Source organism: Calidris pugnax, unplaced genomic scaffold, assembly GCF_001431845.1.
Source record: "Calidris pugnax isolate Ruff unplaced genomic scaffold, ASM143184v1 scaffold24, whole genome shotgun sequence".
Lineage (NCBI taxonomy): Eukaryota > Metazoa > Chordata > Aves > Charadriiformes > Scolopacidae > Calidris > Calidris pugnax.
The window spans coordinates 20838200-20860708 of NW_015090922.1; the positions used below are offsets into that span (position 1 = coordinate 20838200).

Sequence of the window (22509 nt, forward strand, 5' to 3'; positions counted from 1 at the left end):
ATTTTTGAATAGTGAGCTATATAAACCAGTATCTGGAGTTTGTGCAAATGGGTATTCATCTGAGGGTTTAAAACACATTCATCTTGGAAATCAGAGGCAGATAATGCAGCACTAATGTAAAGCTGAAATGCTCTTAAAAAAATAAAATGGCACTAACAATTACTGCATCTTAGCAAAACTCTCCTCCTGTAGCAGATCTGAGCCCTGTCAAACTTGGTCAGGGCTGGAGTTGACTCCCTTGGGCTTGCAAGTGCCCCTTTTCAATTTTTATGAATATATTTGACATTCATGCAGAGAAAATAATTCTTGCCCAGTCTTTTGAGGGACTTGCTCATAACTCCAGAACAAAAGAAACAGGTGACATTAAATGGCAATGTATTTAATTCAAATTAAAAATTCTATTCTTATACAACATACTGAGCTGGAAGAACTCACTGGTTCATACCAAGACTGGTTCATACCAAGAGTGATGCGATTAGTAAGGTTCAAAACATACCTGGACTTTAATAGTGACAAAGAGATAACCCACTGAAATATTAGAGAGAGATTAAAAGTACATATGTGAAAGATATGAACTCCCAGAAATCACAGTCTGGTCATTCATTAGCTGCAGGCAGTTGCCCATTATAGGGATTGTTACCCATTCTTCAAACACACATTGAATTTAACTTGAATGCAGGACAAGATCCCAAACCATATCAACCTGTATTCTTTGAAGTCTGAAAATTTCTACATTACATTCTTACAACTTTATTAGACAAGTTCCTGCAAAGGCCAGTGTCAATCTGTGTCAGTATTCCCAAAATTTGTGGGCGGAGCAGGTGCGGTGTTCCTGAGGGAGAAAGATTCAAACTTAATGGCTTCCAAGGCTTGGATTTACAGATAAGAAATAAAAATGCAAAATGTGCTGAACACCAGCATGTTTTTTTCATAGAGACTACAGGCAGAGAGGCAAATTCATCCCTGGCATAAACACAGAGCTCACTGAAGGCAATGCAGTAGCATCTGCTTATACCAGCTATGAATCTGAACAAGCTTTTTCCTACAACTACTACCTGTGGAGATAAAGCTGGATACAGAACTGAAGGGACTTTAAAAGCCTGCAGCCTCTCTAAGTTTAGAGAACTAAATTTCTGCAGTAAGAGAAAACCTGAGGTCTATGAAATTGTGAATTTCCGGGCTTCCAGGAAGCCATCCAGTGCTACTGACAGGCTGCCATAAAATACTTAATAGTTGTTTAATAGCTCAGATAAAGAAAAGATGCTCCATTTCGTGTGTTGCTCTATGAAATGTGCTGAGACCATACACACAATGTGCAGTGCTGTCAGATAAGAAAAAAATTCTATTGTTTTCCTTTGGTTACACTCAAAAAAGGCAGTTAACAAAATTTTAATTTTATCCCTAATAATGACAGAGAACACCCCTAAGGAAAGGGAAATAATGTCAGCTAGATAGGCTAGGTGTTGCTTTAAACAAGAGGTATTACTGAACACATATCACATCAGCCTAGGGGATGCTCAGCCAGCCTCTTCTACAATGCAGCACACACACTCCCCCTCCTTCCTCTTCTCCTCCAAGGAGCAGCACACACCTCTACGGCTGGATCACTGAGCAAATAGTCTTTGTGCTCACCCAGCCACCAAGACTCATTTCCATTGTTCATGAGTAGATCACATTTGGGAAAAAAATGCTTTCTGCACTCTTCTCATGAAGAAGTGGACAAAATTTGCTCCAAAATATGCCAGTAAGTTTTTCAAATTGCATTTTCAAAGTCCCCCATAGAAACAGAGACATTGCCTCTGATTTACCGATGACAAACCACATCTCTATATTTATAATCTATACTATCTACTCTTACAGAAGTGAATTCAAGAGGAGATGCTGGCTGAAGAGATCTTTTATCTTCTTTCAGCAGTACGGAAACATTGATGAGTGAGTGTGCTGGCATCTCGGGCTGTGTAAGTTCAGCAGTGCAACAGCTGGGAATCACAGCAGAAAGGGACTGGTAGTGCAGCGAGTAGAAAACATGTCTGGTAACGCTTTTCTCCTAGTCAGGCATTGCCAGGAAAGACAGCTGTTGTATTTAGTAACAACTCCTTGTATGTTTAGTTCTAGCCTAGGGAGCATCATTAACATTATTAACATCGTTTTTTCTATTCCTACAGTTGGCCTTCCCTTCAATCCATAAAATCCAAGAGGAAGGAAGACAGGTTTTTGATAAGCGCAGTTTGAGCTACCTTTGTGAAATGCAGAGTTCAAGCTATTTTCGCACTATGATTAGGTGCATGATCCACAAAACACTTCATGGATGTTTATATGTACAAATGGCCCTTAACTGAATTCCAGTCTGACTGAGCTACAGGAACAGGAATATTTCCAGAGAGCATGTTTAAAGCTCAGACTGCCAAATAATTTTGGAAAATAAATGTTAGAAGAAAAATAAAATTATAACCAAACCCAATTAATCTTTATTTTCCAAAATGAAAACAAAACTGAAGTAAAATTTGTCAATACCTTGTAATCTTGAATGAATGTGAAAAAATAATCATGTTTGTAGCCTTTAAAATGACAAAAATGGTAAAATGTATGGACTGAAATACGCTCTGTGAGTGACTTGGTTCATTTTTCACGTCATCCTCTTGTTCCTAACTCCAGAGTATCACATACATGTCCTTCATGAATGGTGACATTCATTAACAATTTGATTACAAGATGCTACTGTAAGCCATTCCTGTGTTGCTAGTTGCTACTCCCTATCTTTAGGCTAGAGGAAAGCAATACCATCCACAAAATCAGACACTTTTCAACAGGCAGTCTGTAAGACTGCCTGACTTGGGTAATGAATCCAAACTTGCTCTCAGACCTGCACACATGACAAATGGGGTGAAACAACGATGAAGAGAAATGAGTGCAAAACATACCCAGTAGGTGAGCAATTACTCTAATTTCCTAGAAGCTACCTGCAGTAGCAAAGGCCACTTGTCTAGGGTGACAAATAGAGCCTAGTTCTTTTTTGCAAGTGAAAGGCTGACACTGAGATTCAAACCACATAAAAATATGTGCAAAGGAACCTTGGATCACAGAAAGAATCTCATGACAAACATGCATGCTTATGCATGCTCATGCTGGCAGGGGGCTTGAAACTAGATGATCTTTAAGGTCCCTTCCAACTCTAACCATTCTGTGATTTTTTGCTCGTGACATACATTTTCAAGAAACTAAACTCCACACAATGGACAGCAAAAACATTTTCTTTGTAGTGCTGCATTATGGCAGCAACATTTGCCTCTGTGGAGAAAATATGAAACTAGATCTCAGATGCTTTGAAATACTGAAAACATCTTTGAACAGTCCCAAAAACCAAAATCATACTGTGATGAACTTAAAGATCTGCTTCTAAGATCTTTAAGACACCTACCTGAGCCTCTTTCTTTGAAACCCGCATGTCAGATACAGTTTAGCTACCAGATATAAGGGTAGATCAGGTGTCAATGGACCCTAGGCAGGTTTTGCTGTATCTCAAGAGGGCTGCACTGACCCCAGCAGACTCTCTCCCTGCTTAGCCGAGGTCTGCCTCAGGCCCAGACAAGTCCACTGCTCGCAAGCATCCTCTCGTTAGAGAACATGACAGAATACCACTTACTTGTATGGGATGTGCTTGCTTCCATTGACAAGGGCAAGGATGACGTTCCCCAGTGCGGACAATGAGAGACAGAGGCCAGAGCTTCCCTCCCGGTTTTTGCTGAGCACTTTCACACAGCTACCCAGGTCGATAAGGTGCAAGCGGCTCCGACCTCCAGACACTGCCATAAACAAAGAAAGCAAACAGTTAGAACGTGCCTCCAAAAGCAGCTTCCCAGGAAAGCAAAAGACTCAGCACGACTTGCGAAGAGGAAACAATCCAGAAACCTTTCATAATTCATGTTAGCAGCAACAAGCTGTAGGGGTCCTGTTAACTCACCGTCAGCCTTTATTGCTGTGCACTGCTGTCCACTCTGGACTGGCTTAAAAATTGCCGAGGCTTTCAGTACTCACCTGCTCCTGCAGGTTTAACTCTGTGGGAGTCACCACTCTGCTTTTCTTTTGTTTTAACATATCTCGATTAGTCTATACGTGAGTTAGCTCTGTTTCTGTCTCTGTCATTATTGTTCCTCTGTCTGGAAAACCACAGGCTGGGAATTCCTGCTTGTTGAGCAGTGATCCTGTGGTAACTTCTCTTGTCTTTCCCATCTTGAATATTGGATCTTCAAAAGAACCTGTGGTGTCTGTGGGATGTTCAACTTTGCTTTAAGTCTATATACTTTACATTATCATTTGGGCTAAGAAAAGGTTTGCATGCCATGGGTAACAGATTGTGGACAAGCTGCTCTGTTCTGAAAATTGTTTCTGTAAAAGTAGCAGTGGCTCTCTACATTTTTTTCTTGCTTACTCTATATCAACACACTACATTTAAAGTTAAAAGATGCTACTGTCAAAACACCAAGATTAACGATATTTGCTCTCTTTAAAAGCCTATGGTTCCTTATGAACACAGGATAGGGACTATGTAGACTTAGAAGTGCTTCTAATTCTCTACTATCTCAAGAAAATTTCCTAGCTGAGTGGTTTTTTTATGGCATCTGATCTTTGAGCACTCCTCCCTATTCTAAAGAACTAGTTAGAAGCAATCTGTAGGAAAAGGCAGTTTTATTTCTAGGATGTTTATTCAGAAGTTAAGGACACTATTTAACAACACAAAGATAACTTAAACAGGAGTGGAAATATTTTCACATCTGAGTTTATCTCTAGGGAAATAAATTCACAGTCATTTTGACACAGCACCTCAACTTCTTGTTGGCCTTCTTGGCCACAAGGGCACATTGCTGGCTCATGGTCATCCTATTATCCACCAAGACTCCTAGGTCTTTCTCCTCAGAGGTGCTCTCCAGCAGGTCAGCCCCCAACCTGTACTGGTGCATGGGGTTATTTCTCCCCAGGTGCAGCACCCTACACTTGCCTTTATTGAAGTTCAACAGGTTCCTCTCTGCCCAACTCTCCAACCTGTCCAGGTCTCACTGTATGGCAGCACAGCCCTCCATTGTGTCAACAACCCCTCCCCGTTCTGTATTGTCAGCAAACTTGCTGAGGATACACTCCATCCCCTCATCCAGGTCATCGATGAATATATTGAAGAGGACTGGACCCAGTACTAAGCCCTGGGGAAGTATTCACACGCACTATGGACTCCTGCACTCAACGCAGAAAGTCAGGCTTCCCTGGGGAACCATCTAGATAGCTGCACCTTCACCTCCTCTGAACTGTTCATGGAGGACTTTTGCCTCCCCTCTACAAGTCATTAAAACTCTTAGACTTAATAGTCCCCAAGTCCTCTAAGACTGCTACACTCAAAAGGCTGAAATTACCTTTTTTGAGTATCCCCCAATGATTTCCTTAGAAAACCAAAGAAATGTGTTTAGTTTCTATTGAAAATGACTGCAGGTGACTTTACCGAATTATACATAATAAATATTTCTGTTGCTAAGATTACCGGACATCAGGGGGAAAAAAAAAAATTAAAGAAATAACTACCCTTCAAAATCTCAGTCATGTTGTTTCCACACATACTCATATTACACAGGCTGAGGAAATTCAGAATAAGAGAAGTTATCCTATCTTTCTTTCTTATTTAATTTACAGGCCCAAGTAAGATAATTTTAGGATGGCAGATCCACTTGCTTCATCTGAAAATGAAGTTATATGTTAGGCAAGTTCTCCGCTAATGTGCTTGGCAACTCTGGAGAAAAGAAGTGGAATATCCTAACACTTGTCTATGGTCAGAGAGACTTTGGAGAGCTGACAGCTGAAAAATGACTGTGCCAGTTCTGCCAAAATGCCATTTATTTCAATGGTGCTAAGCCTGTTTCATGACATTCCTGGTAATGAATGTAGCAAGGAACTAAGTACAGTACCCATGCATTATTCTAACAGTCATTTTTTATCAAAATCATATGTTAGTCAGCCCTTTAATCTCTTATCCTTTAGAACCTGGGTTTCTTTTTCTTTTTTTTTTTTTTTTCTTTTTCCTATCCGTTTTTTTAATCCTGTTACTGGAATCTATACATCTCTACTATCTTCAAGGTGTTTTTTTTTTTTTTTTCTGAGGAGTCCTTCATTACAGCAGGAGACAGTGATAATCACTAGGCGCCCTTTCTGAGTAGCTGGAATTCCCCCCTCATTCAATTATCAGCAAGATCTGACCCTGCCTGGCTCATGAGGCCACTCAGATATGGGAACATGAAGACAGGAGGTGGTATGGCCGTGAGACAAAGATGTAACGAAAAGCAGTGGGCAAAGCATGCCATATTAGAATCCAACAGGATCATGTCTTCTTTTTTGAAAATGAGTCAGTAGACCCACAGGAAAATAATTTTTTTACTTTCATTAATGGCATTTGAAAATAGTAGAAAAGGACTGAATGTACATGTACTTGTGTGCAGTAAAAAGGATGGAGCATTAAATAATTGTAATAATGATTCCCTCAAAATCAGCCATCTTTATTCCTATGAACCAGTCTGCCTGAGCATTCACAGTCTTCCTTTCCACTGCAGGGTGGTTAATTAATAAACCCTTAGTTAATTGAGATTTCTGCTCCAATTCCACAAGGGTTATTACTTAAACACATGCAAACTGTATTCCCATTTAGAGCAAATTCCTGGTTTTCTCTCCTTATAAGTACAGTCAGTGTAAATTTTCTGCATTCAAACATTAGACATTAATACTGCAGTGTTGTTCACCCACTACTCACTTCTCACATCATAGCTTGCAATCTATTCCTTATTACAAATAACCTATACAGAGCCAGGAGCTGAAGCATATGCTGTTTCTGCTGAATTGCTTAAGCCCACAGACTTAAAGATGCAGAGGTCTCTGGTGTCTTTCAAACAAATATTTTTTTCTATGTCAAAAATTATTATTTAAAAAAAGAAAAGAATTTTAATGTGAAAGTTTTCTTTTTTGGTGGGGGTGCTTCTTATATCATACAAATCTTTTAACACTGGAACTTACTAAAAAACCCTTTTGTCTACCTCCAGTTATAAGCAATTTGGGAGACTTGAAACAGAAGATAAATATAATTAAAAAATATAAATGGTATGAGTCAAATGAAACCTTTGAAAATTATAGAAAGGTGGAAGTAGACATGGAAGCATCTTTTACTCATTTATAAGCGGGAGATGGAAGTGAAGACATAAGCCAGTGAAAGCACCTATGAGAGAGGGAGCGAGCCAACCCGAAAAGCCCAGAGCCTTTACAAAGAACCACAAAAGTGCTTTGTGCACATGTACCTGGACCAGCGACTAAAATACCAGGTATCTCCAAGAAAAGCTACAGTTTAAGCATTGCCAAAATCAGCTTCCACACACACTGCCATATTTAGGTGCAGAAGGGGAACAGCTAGTCTAAGGGTGGCAGGGAATTCTCATCGCCACATTTTAATCCAAGACCTCCACGCTATCAGTAAATATAATGCTAAAAGTCAATCTGAAAAGCACTTTATTTTTCAGATACAGAGGCCCACACAGTGCTGAGGACTAACTGTTAGTATCTCCAAAATGGCAACCAAATTGACAATTAATGGGAATAATCCCCAGTGGCCTTTAATGGCCTTTGGTAGGTCTTTACCAGGCAGGTGGACAGTCTGCTGGTATGAACGGCCCCACCCCATTCTGAATGGAGACCTGTTTAAAGCCAGTCTCTGGGCATGCATGGAGGCAACCGAAGGGAGTGAGGAGACAGCTTACTTCCACCCTTGCCGCTTTTCTCCATGCGGTACTGGTAGATGTGCAGAGTGAAGAGCATGTGGGAGTTGCGGTGATCCTCCTCGTCACAGTCCCGCTGGCTGCTGCGGCGTGAGGCGATGGCAGCATCGAGGAAGAAGGCGGCCTTCTCCGCCGTCGGGGCGCGGAGCTCGCTCTGGTTCTGAAGCTGCAGGTTAACACAAGGGAGAAATGAAAGAGAAACTCCCACACAAGTCAACAGTTCTAGACAACTTCCCTCAGTCAACGCACGTTTCGGATACATTGGCTTCTGACAGGACTGCAAAGGAGGTGCCCTGTGGAATGAGACACTCCTGACACCGGCCCCATGATTGAATCCAGGCTCTTGAGGGTTCTTACTTAGGGTACCTCTGGTGGCAGCTGTTACAAATAAACCTCAGCAACTGAAAACTGTCCTGCGGGCTGGTCAGATGCATAAATTTGTTCCTTCACTCTCCCAGAATTTTAAGCTATTTAAGCGTATTAAGTATTTGCTATTTTAATTGGTTTTACTGCCTTTTTTTACCTGCATTGCTGGCTCTGGCAATAACTGTGTCCTTCCAATGGTTAGAAGTGAAAAAAAATAATTGTGGAAGACACATCAATCCCAAACTAACGGTGGCCACTGGAAAGGGTGGGACTATGTGCTACCCTTCAGAAAGTTTTAGAAGGGAGCAGTCCACAGATGAATCTGGGAAATAACAAGAGTGAAGCTTGTGTTCAGACCCATAGCATGTGGGGAGCACCTCAGAAGAGAAACCTTTTTCTTGCCCCTTTATACCACAAGCTTATGCACCTGCTCATGAGTCAGGGCAATCCATTAAATAGAACAAGGCAGGTAATACACATACATTCACATTTGCTGGACCTCAGTCCCAGGCACCAGCCTGCTCTTATCTCTCCAAAGTGACAGACAGGAGGGCAGATATTATTAACCCTCCCATAATGTTAGGAACGCATGCGTGTTTCATGTCACCTAAGATTATTTTCTCTGTGGAAGGGACATGTGACAGTGTAATCTGATGGCATTAGTTTGGCAGTACACAGAGCTGCCCCACAGCCCATAGGACAGACTTGTTTTGTCTCATGTAAAAACAGTGAGGAACTCCCGTTATCAGGGTTTGTTCCCCTGCTACGTAATACAGCTAAAAGTTAAGTTCTCTTAAAGAAGACAGTGCTCTTGTCTTCTCTGCATGACCATTAATCAGCCTGAGGAGAGATAAAGCTGAGGCTCTGCATTGGATGGTGCGACACAGCTGAAGCCTAAGCTCTCTCCAGAAAGAGGGAGCAGGGCAGGAAGGAGTTAACAAGGCAAGCAGAAGGCAGGCAAATCTGGGGGCTGATCTCACTAATGTAAGCAACAAGAAAATGTGCATACTTGGAAAGGCCCAATGACAGACAGTATGACATATGGTGATTATTCATTTGTTATACACACTGCTGATTTTGTGAAACTGTAGGGTTATAATATAATATCCTCCCTTCATCTGAGGGTTTTGGGAATTCAGGTGTAGGACACATGACTCCAGAATGTCACTATGTCTTGTAAACACAAGCAAAAAGGCTTTTTTTCCTCACAATTTCATTCAGTACTTTACACTGCAGAGGTACATAAACGTCTCATGGAGCTACCTTTTCTCCAGTGATCTAAAATAATTCATTTTGTAAACAGTTGTTCTGTCTCTCTATATATGAAAATAAGCAACAATAATGGAATATTTATTATTGTTGCTATTGTGCTTAAATACCGTAGTAAAGAATAAAACTATAAGGAGCAGCTAGTTGTTCCACAGTTACGTAACATTTATAACATGCATACGTATGCTAATTCAGATTTTAACTGGCCCATCTATCACCCAAATGAACTGCACCCATTACTGGATATCAGAGGGTGAGGCCTCATGCTACTGAAAATATTTCATAAAGCATTAAAGCCAGGAGTCAAGTGAGAATGCAAACCCTAATTGTTATAAATAACCAAGACGCAACTTTGCAGTGTTTGAGTAGAATGGAAAAGAATGGAAAATATGATCTAAGTATGTCCAAAAGTCTTAAACTACAAAGAGATTAAACACAAAATTTATTACTTGCTGTTTAAAATCACATGATTCATGACTTTTGTGGATGCGAATCATGATTTCTAGATGCTTGGAGCTGGAAATAGGGTACATGACACTGTAGACTTGTACCCTCCTCCCTCCATTCCCTGTCCTTTGATAGCGAGTGCCCTGCAGGTCCTGGACAGAAGCAACCTTTGCCTTTAAGGTTAAAAGAATATATTCTAGCTCCATCATGCTGGTTTACTACCTCTTCATCTACTTATAAAAAAATTAGATATACTCCCTCATAGACAGCAGGATGAAAGAATAGGCCCTTTTCCCCCTCAAACCAAGAGGGTTTGGAAAAAACAACTGCTGAGACTTTCTAGCAGTTACCCAGGAAATACATGAGCCAGTCCCTCATTCCTGCTAAACCTCCAAACCTGAGAAGAGTTCGAGTTATTCTTGGCTTGCCCAGCTCAGGAATTTATTTCTTGGCAGCAATTAATAAGTGGCGATTAATGCTTCCTACAACATTGCTAATGCAAGTGCTATAAATAATGTAGTTTATAAAGAGATAAACAGCCATATTAATGGCCTCCAGCTATTTGTGCAGTACTGTAAATATTTTAGCTTGTTGTTTTACAGAAGAGAGATCACACTTTCTTTTTATTATTTTTTTTTAAGAATGAGGTGAATTTTTGTTTGCACTGAATGTTTTCACATTTTATTGCAAACACAAACCCCTGCTTAACATCAGTTATACCAGAGGTACAAATATTTAGGCCATGAGAGCAGATGGCCCTGCAGCTGCAGGTCATAAAGTTCTTGCATGCTTTAAAGTAAACACTTTCAAGTCTATAAACTTTATGCTCTGAGTGTTCTTGAATTTGAACTACCTCAATAGCTCAGGAAAAAAAAAAAAAAAAGAAGTCACATTGCTTGTTTCAGTGAAAAATGAACCTTGGATTCACCTGCATGCCACAAATGGGGTCTTCACAAAGGTAGACACCCGGGGACTGGCCATCTTGCAGGCTGCCTGTAGCCACTTCTGACAACAGGTCTCTCAGGTTTTCTTCTTTCCCCCACACCTCCACTGCAGAAATTCGGACAGAGAAGCGGGCTCCTGTCTTCTCTTTGCGTTCATTAATCAACTTGAAGAGCCAGGAGATGGCACAAGGGATTATGCCAAGGTTCTGCATGGAATCATCTTTCCCAATCATGGTGTACGATTTCCCTGTTAGGAATGGGGAGATGGAGAAAAGATAACAACATCACTCCCAGGACCTTCACAGCCTTCTTCCAAGAGAGGTTATCCTGCACAGCCTCATGAAAACAACTTTTTACAATAAGAACAATCAGAAAGGGAGAGAGATAGGAAGGCAGACAAATAGTACATGGAAAATGGAGAACATTTAAAACCAAAAGATGAAATCTTGAGCTGCTTCCAAACATAATTACCTCACACATTCCCCTGACAACCCCCATTGCCCAGGGAGGGTGCTGCAGGTCCCCACCACTCAAGACTGCAGCCTCTGATGTGGCTGAATAGTGGGGAGAACTGAGCAGAGCAGAAGTGCCATGGTCTCTGAAAATCCATGCTTTAAATACTGTCAGTGTGGTAGTCTTTGAATACCATTTTACTTCAAAGCACTATATTATGCTTCATAGACTGGGGTTGGGATTGACATGAACCTGGTCCTAGGATCATAAAGATCTAACTTCATATAAAAAAAACCCCAAAACCAGGTACATGTGGTCATTTGGTGCATAAGTGGGCCCACAAAGAGAAATATATTTTATTTAGGTCAAAACCTTCCCCTGGTTTGCTAATATTTGACTCTGCAATTATAGCTCTGGCTTTTCTCTGCTGTAAAAGTTTGCTTATGAAGAACACACGGAGTATCTTGTACTGCTTTACGTGTCACTAAATATAATGCTCTTAGCCAAATTTTCTAAAGTTCCTAAATCTATAAGCCAAATGATGAAAGTATACATCCTTTCAGACAAGTACTTGTGGCTTCTTTAACTTGTTTCATTTATTATATTGAATCTATGTGTAAAAGGATCAGCTAAGAAAATACTGGTATGCACATGTCTATGGCAAAGTCTGGGTGCATCCACAGTTGGTGGAATGGTGGTGGTGGTGCAGTTAACAAAGCAACTTCCAAGACTCAACTCATGCTCCAGCAAAGCCCTGGCTAGGCTGCCTCTCTGAAGGATATGTAGCACTTGTGAGACACCATTATCTGGTGGCTTTCTTTTCCATGTAGTGTTTGGCAGGTCACAAGGGATTAAATATCCACGTGCTGATCCTAGTGTTACTCCTGCCTGGCTCAGAGAGGCCTTGGTTAGCTGGGCCAGTGGCCCTGCTCCATTCATTATACCAGAGCTGGTGGCATTGCAGCATTCTTCAGTTTTAGTCGCCTATAATTTAGGATAATCAGGGCCTGATACCCTTGCTCTTCTTTATCACTTGAAAAACTGAATTATCCTTTTAAGTTGTGTGTGTACATCTGTATTTCTTTGAGACAGTGAAGAATGGAGATTATTGCACACATACAATACAACCCTCTTCATTACAGACACAGTATTTTCAAAATACTTTTAAATAAGCATGAACAAAATACATGATTAATCTTGAAATACAGTTGTTTTAAAAGAATAATTTCTTAATGATGGTGATTCTCCTTTTCATTGTCTTTCCATGAATACTTGAAGTGCTGATGATGCATTTGCAAAAAGCCAGTTTTGATCCATTGGTAACATTCAGTTAGCCATTAGAATAGGAATTGTTGGAGACAGAATCACAGAATCATAGAACAGTTAGAGTCGGTGAAGACCTTAAAGATCATCTAGTTCCAACCCTTCTGCCATGGGCAGGGACACCTTCCACCAGACTAGAATAGGAAGCAAATAGTGAGTGAATTGTCTAATCAGGGAATAGAATACAAATCAAACTATTTGAGGGCCCAGTGACAGCAGTTAACAGTGCCATCACGCACACCAAGTAATGAGTGGATATTCAGTGCCTTTACACAGCTTGAGAAAAGTGGCATTTTGGCAAATAGTCTCTAATACCAGGCACATATGTAAAACTGTAGGTCACTGTTGGATCATTCCTTACTAATTGAAGACAGTGCTAAAAATTGTTGTTGTACTCAGGTGACAGAATGAAGCAACAACTCAAAGATAAAACTGTATCAAAGAGCAGCTGCCCAACATTTAGATAATATGCAAAGTAAATAGAAGTGTGAGAGGTCAAGGTGTTGTACAAGGTCATGCACAGTGTACCACTTTCAAGCACAATTACTATGCACAAACAAATGAATTTTTTTTTCCCTAATCTAATGTACTAGCAATCTTGAGTTAAAAATATTCACTTTGCTGCTTGAGTAGGGAAATTTAACAATACAAACCAAGCTTGGCATGGCCAAAGCAGAACACACAGCCATCTGCCCCATTGACAACAGACTGGATCACCTCAGCCACAGTCCCAGCACATACTTCAGCCTGCCACAGGTATTAAGAAAAAAAAAAAAAAGGGAAAGAAAAAAAAAGAAATAAAATCATTAACAGCAATAAGGAAAACCAATAGAGTATTTTCACTGGAGAATGGTCATAATGTCATCAGTGCTCCAGGTAGCATGTTGAAGTATCAAAAAATCTAATCCTGCTTATCTCATTCACGGGACCTACTTGTGTAAGCACATGAAGCAGGACTTTTGCTATGAGTCAAGTAAGTTTCATTTGCTGAAGCATCAATATTCTTTGTAGGGTTAAACAAAATACATATAATGTAAAGGGATGTGGTCAGTTTTTTTAGAACTGCCAATTTAGGGGACTTTAAAAATATAAATTTTTTATTAAAACCAAATCAAATAATGAGGAATTTTTACAGGCTGTATTATCTGCCCAATTATGGGCTGAGTTCAATTCCTCTAGCAAGAAAGGGTAAGGAACATAAGGGGAACAAACAGCCTCTTTGGTATTAGCTAAGTTACATTTCTTATTTTTTCTCTACGTTATGAGTCTTCTTAGCTCCTAGCAGTGATAGGCTCCATCCTGAAGACTGCAGCAGTATTTGAAGAAGTACAACACACAAATTTACTCTGGGCATTCTTAGATTTAAGGTTCAAGCAGGCTGAATGGTCTACAGTGCTCCTGCAGCAGCTGCCTATAAACAGTGGGTGAAAATAAAGCACAATTTGCAGTTTAGGCTTTTATGTGAAGCACTTCACATTTGGTAATAAATCATGTAAATTTACCTAGTTTATGGGTATTTCTAGACTATCACTGTAACAGTAAATAAAATGGGCCAAGAAAGGGACTGTTCACAGCCCTTGAACTGCATCCAGGCATTAGTGTGGGAGGTACTAGCGGCCTGGACCAGAACTAAGTCAGGGATTGACCTAATGATACAGTCATATGACAGTGCTTTAGCTGGCCCTGTGCCCTAGCTCTGTTAAGTTTGTAAGTACAGAAGGAGCCTTACAGTACCGTTTTCTAATTATACTTTGCAACGTTATTTTATGCTTCTACTGTACTTCTCATGACATTTGGGTAACATAGTTCATCAAACCAAAGAAGTCTAATAAAAATAAGAAATCTGAATATATACATATGAATAAAGATTTGTGGACTAAATTCCCCATCCTCCTATTGTAAACTGTACAATAGAAGACTGTATAAATAATCCTTGACTTCTTCATGAAGAGGACTGTGTTAGAGAACTGCAGTTCTGATTAGACTGTTGTATAGACAAAATAATAGGATTTTATCATATACAATAACTTGTTGATATTGAGGATTTTCCTACTAGGCACTATTTAGCACATTTATTGCATGTATAATTTTAGGAGCAATTATTTACATTAAAGAATAAAGAAAGCACACAATTATCAAGATACATTTTAATAAACTGATTTCATTATTGATGACATTGGTGGACCAAATTCATCCCTGGTGTAACTCCACTGAAAGTACTACTGTTGCAGCAGAAACAAATTTGGCTCTGGTGCATGCTATTGTTTAGAGAACTATTCTGATCATACATTTCCTACCTGTGATGCATCTTGGGGGAAAACTGCATCAAAAGCAAACATCTTGGGTGGAACCTGGTTGCCCCTTTTCTGGAAAGCATTCTGACCTCCACAGGCCAATGGGTCATACAGCGTGATTTGCTTCTTACGGGGATCAACTTTTAAGAAAGAGCTGGACTCAGACGTGTCTCTGGCAAGGGTGGAAGAAATGCGCACCATGACTTTGACCTGTCAGTAAACACACAAAAAGATGACCGCATTTGATTAGTCTGTTGGATGCTCTAGACTGGTACGCTGAATGAACTTTCCAGTTACACTCAACCAAATCATACTTGCTTGCTGTAGCTAGTGTCTCAGTGGAAGTCACAGGAAATGAAGACACAGGAATTATTATAGGCAGAATTTGGCCTAAAATACACAGTGAATAAAGCTAGAACTCATCCCCATCTACTGCAACAAAAAACTTGTGTATTTAGTATTACAAGGTACATTATAGTGTTTTGGTGTTCATGTTACTTAAGTACAATAATGTGGTATTATATCACCTTGTCTTTCTCTCAATATAAATTGAAAATTAACTGTGCCCCAGTGGCCCAATTAAGAAAGCTGAAAGGTAATCTAGACTGCTAAGCTATCAGAATTGCTACGGTTCCTACAAAGCAGTCTGATCAATAAAAGCACGTAAAAGCCAGATCTGTAATTTACACCTTTCCAATTCTAATCCAAATGCAAAAAGATGAACTGCTCAGTTCTAAGTGTGATCATCAAAGAGTTGTGAAAAGAGCCCCATTTTAATGGTCATATTTTGAAATTATTGTCAAGGGAGTGGAATGTAATAAGCGATTAAAGATTTGTTAAAACATGTTAGCTCACAACTCGTTAAATGGCTACATAATAAGACATTATTCCTAAGACAAAACTACATCTTCATGGATTTAATGAGGTTATACTGCATGCTTAGCCCAGTCAGTAAGCAATTTAGATGTAAGTAAAACTCAAAAACTCATGACAATGAGTCTGGCTTTGCTTCTCCCCATGAATTCACCACCTGTGGACACACAAATTCCTGAACTTTAGCGGGCAAACATCTCTCTGCCAGCTCCTGCCTCTAGCCACACCTGCACACACTTTGTCCTCACGCAGACTGATTTTCACACCCACCAGGCAAAACTTTCATCTTAATGCTCCTGTACTGTATGTCACTTATATCAAACCCACTCATGGCTGGCATGCAAATAACCACAAAGGGTCACCTTAGCACAGGTTGGGAGCACATCTGCTGTTGGAATGACAGATACACCCTGGGAGGAGGTTGTGGCTCTAAAAGCTAGACAAGACTGCAGTTCCTGTTGGCCTTACTGAGATGGGTGCTCTTTGCATGGAGATCTCATTTCATGCTGGCCTAAGCTCATCCCATATGAAAATAAATCAGCTGATTTGAGAAGTATAATCTGGGCAAATCCAAGTCTTTGAAGACAACAGAATGAGATCAGAGATTAATTGGGATTATTCAGTATTTTTGTGATGTTTTCTCTAAATACCTGTAAATCAAAGTGGTAATTTGACACCACATTTTAATCTGGGAAAACAAGTTGTCACTAAATGGTAAAAAGGTCACAAATCTGTGCACATGATTTCAGTTTTACACAATCAGTTGATGGAAAGAGAAAAAGTACTGCCTGGGTGTGAATGCATTCTCTTCTCAACTGCTCATCTGAGCTGCTTATGAAACCTAACCTCTAACTGAAAAAAGCCGCTTACAGTATTTTGCCAAATGCATTCTTCTAAGCCCAACCCTAAGCAGAGCTGATTTCTACTGGGGACAGAGGCAGCCAACATACCCCGGTCAGTCCACATGAACAGGGCAAGGTCAGAATGTTTATTCCAGCCCCAGGTCTCCTCGCAGCTCAGAAGGGAGGCACTAGTCAAGTTAGCAGGGAAGGGAGGGAGTTCAACACTGTGAATCCTAGAGGAGCAACAAAGCAATACCAGTTGTAATCTGTTTTCCTGTTTTCAACTTTGGATGTCTTTGGCTTCTTGTACTGTGTCCCACATTTTTAAACAGATGCCAATATCAAGAGCATTAGACTGATCTGCTTGAAACCAATATAAATGCTATTCTTCAACTAGTTTAAATAAAATACTTGGTCTGCTTTAGAAAACCATTTCCCTATAAATTTACGTGTATTTGTGGCTTCTATGAATCCATGTTCTCCAGATCCTTGATCCTTGTGTGCAACGAAGAGTTAACTGGATACCCTGGGGCTAAGTTTCTTTGGGTTTTAGAGAATGGATAGTGCATGAAATTTAACAACCCTTCATATACAGTCTAAGAGTTCTTTCTGTATGGACAGTTTTAACTTCAGCTACACCAGTTTTGCTACAATATAGTATCACTGGTTTGGGTCCTGTTCACACAAAATCAGATTAATACCTGTCACTTCTTACTGAAGTAATACTGCAAATCCTCCTAACTTCCAACAGCTATAGTAACAGAAGCTGAGGCATTAGCTTTCTCTTTCCCTGGAGTAAAGGACCAATTTAACTGAAATCCTAAAAATTTACTAGCAACAGATAAACTGAATGAACCACTATAAAAAGAGAGCTCAACTCAGAAGTCCCAGGAGTTGTCTAACAGCATACATTTTCTGACCATTTGGCTCCTCAACTCTGGCAAATATAGACATTTCTCAATAAAAATACTGCAATTGCCATGAACCTTTGTATTTCTTGTGCTTTGGGGATTTTGTTTTGAGACTTAATGATTCATAGAATCATAGAATCACTTAGGATGGAAAAGACCCATAAGATCGAGTCCAACTGTTAACCTAAAGCTACCAGGTCCAACACTAAAACATGTCCCTAAGTGCCATGTCTATGTAGAATCATAGAAACATTTAATTTGGAAAAGATCATGTTCATGTGTTTTAGGGCAGAGAAGCATCATACTGATTATATGTTGGTATATCCTGATAGCTGGACCACGTTTTTGCTAGTTTTTTTGCAGCGGGCATGAAGATCTCTATGCACCTTGGCACGACTTATCGTGGGTAACTCCTCTCACCCCCATTTAGACCAGCCTGCAGGAACTGTCTCCATCCAAGCCAGTTGCCTGACGCTTTTGCAGACAACAGAAACAGGCACTTCTAGCACTTAATTCACATGGTCTGTTTTATAGAACTGCCTTCCAGATAAGACGACTTGCACTCCAAAAATACTTCCTGCTTTCTCTGTACCACCACAGGCATCTTAAATGACTATCTGAGATGTACGTGGCTACTTTGTAGGCTGTCTAAAGTCACTCCTTTTGTTGTAAGAATAATAAAAATCTTTTCTTGGGCAGCACAGTGCCTGGCCCAAATTCAGCAGCACACACAAATCTGTTTGAGTCTTCAGCAAAAATCACATGCTAGCAAAAATAAAGATGGGTGCATAAGTGTGACTGACACTGAACACAAGTGGTAGCAATAGATGATTTGAACTCACCTGGTAATTTGTAAACCCTAGAGCATTCTTCCAGGCCAGTTTCACACCAGTGTAACTTTTTCAAATTACTTCTGATTTACATTACATTAATTGAGAAGACAATTAGATTCTGGCTGTGCAAAATACATGTCCACTGTATGCCATGGGAGCTGTGACAGCAGCAAAAACTAAACAAGCAGGCAAGAGACAGGCAAACTTCACCCCTGAGAAACACACACTGGGATTCAGAACTGCATACATCACTGTGGCCCAATAAGCTAAGCAGGCTAAAATCTCTGAGCTAGATGTATCTTCTCAGGAGAGAGGCCGAGATTGGGGAGCTAGACCCCTCCCAATGGCTGTGCCTCAGATACAGTACGATTGTGAATTAGAGTGATACAATCTGTTTTACACTCCCTGTCTGTACAATGGGCTGAGTTGAAACTTCACTGCAAGCATACGGATACGTTCAGTCATTACTGGGCTCAAAGGACCGGCAGTTGCCATTAGGTAGGCACTCCATTATTAAACATTATTATGCATGTAACCTAAATCCAAGGATTCTTGCAAAGCATTTCCCAACAGTGGTTATGACAACAGTAAATCAACTAAGCTAGAGCAGTACAAACGATGGGAGACCGCTGCCTCCTGGTCTGATGTTTCACAGTCCTTCATGCAATTAATAGCTGGGGGTAGTGGGAGGGGGCTCAAGTCTGTGCTCCCCCCTGCAATCCACGCCACAGGGGAGGCAGTGTGAGGACGGGTGAATGTAACTCAGCCAGCTATGGGGATAGCACAGGAACTTAATGGGCTTAAAAGACTTCAGAGTTCAATTTCAGGAACAGACAGGCTGAAGATCACAGTGCCGCTCTGGGGAAGGCAGAAATACAGTACGGTTAATTTGAAATTAACTGAACAGTGAAGTTTAAGAACTCTAATACTTTATACTTGCAATTTATATTTAAATAAACTGTAAATTGAACTTCTCCTTAAAAAGAAGAAAGCAGGTTTTCTGCTTCACTTCCTATGTGTCATTACTCCTTTAGTCCAATGCTACAGTTTCCCACTAATCTCTTGTAATTGAAGGGTTTAAGAGATACCACTTGCGATTAATGGGACCACTCAGTCTGCCAGAAATTCTTAGTTGAATCCCAGGGATCAGGTCTTGGCAGCACCCAGCCTTAGACGCACCTCTGACTGTTTCTACAGGGAAACATGAAAGTCTCTTGAGACATGCACTGTTGGTAAAACAAACAACCCGGGACTAATTCTGATCTAATTTTACACTCACACAAATCTAGCTGAACTCAGCAAGAATTACTTGAGCTTAAGACTGGAAAGAGGGAATAAAAGAAAAGGCCACTTGCTCTGCATCTTTGCTGTGCCTTTTCTAGGATATAACTTCAGCCCCTTATGCTGGAAGCATTTTTTAATGTGTTTTCTCCTGTGAGTTCACAGGATTTCATTTGACAACTATTCAACAGGACCCCCATATACTTATTTGGATTTTCGTTCCTGCCTACAAACATTTGTTCTGTTCCTGATTGCATTCTACAGTCACTGAATTCCACAATATTACTCCTGATGTGCAATGCCACAAATGAAAGCAGAATCAGAGCTGCACTCTTTAGGTTTCCTCAACAGGGTATCTTTGTATTTTTGTCTATGTATTTATTTTATGTATATAAGTTTGTATGTGTTGAAATTATATACACAATTTTTAAAATGGATATACATTTTCTGAATATAAATAAAAAATTTATATATATACATTCTTCATTAATTTATCTCTAAATCATAACTATTGGCACTGAAGAGTTCCTTCACAGGTACCACTCAGCAGCACAAAGGGAAGATATAGGGGAATTGCTGTAATATCACTATGCTTCTGTACCATAAAACTAAGCGCAGATCATTAATCAGCTCTATTACAATTTCAGCTGTCTGAACCATGTTCCTTTGCCTTCTCCTTTTTTACCTAGTGCATCCCTATATACACATCAACTATTTCTTGAAGAGGGAATTTGCTAATTGCAGGATTTTTCCCCAGCTAAACTCGTGACCTACCATGGACCTTTTGTTATGTTCTTACTCTGTGGAGAGGGACAAAGGTTCAGCAGGCTGCAAAGTAGAACTGGTGCCACAGGAAAAAAGAGAAAACAAGAGTCCAGCCCCAGCCCCTGACACTCCCATGTCTCCTGTGCCTGCAGGGGTCTGTCTGGAGGACCGACAGTGAAAAGAGCATGGAAGGTGGGAGAAGTAAGCTGTGTCAAATCTGTATCAAACACGAATAACTACAAACAGAGGCTGGAATGAGGCAACACAAGCAACCGGAGATCAACATTGGGAATATTATCACTTCCTTCTCCTCCTGCCTGTAAGATTTCATTCGGGGTTCATTTATCTAATTACTGCAGGCACAGGGCTAGACAGCTGTTGCTTTGGGCACTGCGCTTGCCTTTATGAGCTGCTTTTCTCATCAATCATTTGAGCAGGTTCTGGTGGACGTGTGCTGGGTAGTGGCGGGAGGCAGGAGCTGCCGTGCAGTCACGGCGAGACAGGCCAGCCGGGGCTATTGAGCTGTATTAGCACTCCATCAATGTAATGGCAATCACTGGCTGCAGGAACAGCCTTATTGGAGGTTAATGAAGAGTGGGGTTTGTAATTTCTCACTGTTATAGTTGTAAATAATGGTGGCAGGCATGCATTTTTGCTGTGGCCAGCCACAAAATACTATAGCACAAGAAATCTATGACATTCCAAACATCATGCACATACATGCTTTTGTATGGTGGATGTAAAGCTAGCCTTTCTATAGTGCTCAAAGAATATAGCAACCATCTATTAAGCATTTAAAAGGATCTTTCTTACAGATTATGAGACAATTAACTGATCATGCTAAAATGAAAACTAGGATATAAATCTAAACAGACTGAGCCAGAATCAGACAATTACAGAATTGAATGAGTGGATGTTGTTTTAATAGAAGTCTCCTGGTCACATTTGAGTAAACAAACAGAAAACCAAAAAAAAATCCAAACAAACCAAACAGGTAAATTATGACAGTGTAAGCTAGTCAGGAAGCATGTGTAAACAGGCCTCATTCTCCCCTCTATTTTCACAAAGGTAATTCATGTAGGCTTCATGCTTCACTTCAGCACCAGTGAGAAAATGCTCAGGCCTGATCACTCATATTCTTTGTGGAAATGGCTGTTACTGCTACTGCTGCTTTGGAAGAATAGGTGAAAACAAGTGAAAAAAAATACCATTAGGGCTTTCAGGTGACCATTTTTTTACAACTATACCTCTGCTTCTTTCTTGTGTAATTGCTAAAATTTTACCAGCTCGTCAACCCCATTCCTGTACAGCAGTTAAACTAATTTGCACTTGGATAAATACTGGGAAGTAGTATAAGTGTAGTGTACCCAAACACCAATCACATTATTTGAAGAACTTGCCCAGCCCCATATTATTCTATGATTCTTGGGATTGTACCCTTTTTCAATTGGATGATGTAACTGTATTAGTAAAATCTGGTGTGAAATATGCTCAGGTCACAAGCCATGGCTCTTGTCTTGTTTGAGTCAGCAGTAGCTTTGAGTTTTGTCACTGTAATTTGGTATGGTCAAAATACAGTGCTGAGTGCCGACACTGGCTGAAACCAGCATGCACCTCAGCCTAGTCACTCAGCTGTCACATTGCTACTTCAGCATTTACAAGATTAACGCAGAGCACTGTAACTTTCTTCTGTTCTTTAAAAAAAAATAATAAAAAAGACATGAGGATGATCCTGTCACGGAAACAATCTCTTACTAAGTTTACCCACAGACAACAAACGGACTATGTGTTCCTGGTTTTCCTTTCGCTTCCTTCTGATCTCTTTGAGGGAAATCTGCATGTCAGACCCACATAGCTGGGGCAGTCTGCATGTTGCCTCAAGCAGGACAAGGATTTTTCCCCAGCTTTTGACACTCACCACATAGCTGCATATGTATCCACAGAACTTTACCTGCATCTATGATGGGGCCAACAACAGCCTAACTCAGCTCGTGTGGGGGGATGAAATTCCAGCTTTTTTTTTTTTTTTTTTTTTTTTTTTTTCAAAAAAAAAAAAAAAAAAAAAAAAAAAAAAAAAAAAAAAAAAAAAGTTCTAGGAAAAATATTAAACCC

At 40.2% G+C, this 22509-nt stretch overlaps 1 protein-coding gene across 1 annotated transcript in view; it reads right to left on the reverse strand.

Moving 5' to 3' along the window:
- Window positions 1-22509, reverse strand: part of KIF26B (kinesin family member 26B) — a 293196-nt gene that overhangs the window by 53931 nt on the left and 216756 nt on the right. The window contains exons 6-10 of the mRNA XM_014951158.1: window positions 14896-15102; window positions 13252-13345; window positions 10807-11069; window positions 7779-7962; window positions 3644-3803 (exon numbers count right to left, since the gene is read on the reverse strand). Of these exons, the coding sequence (XP_014806644.1) occupies window positions 3644-3803; window positions 7779-7962; window positions 10807-11069; window positions 13252-13345; window positions 14896-15102 (908 nt within the window). The remainder of the gene's footprint in view (window positions 1-3643; window positions 3804-7778; window positions 7963-10806; window positions 11070-13251; window positions 13346-14895; window positions 15103-22509) is intronic.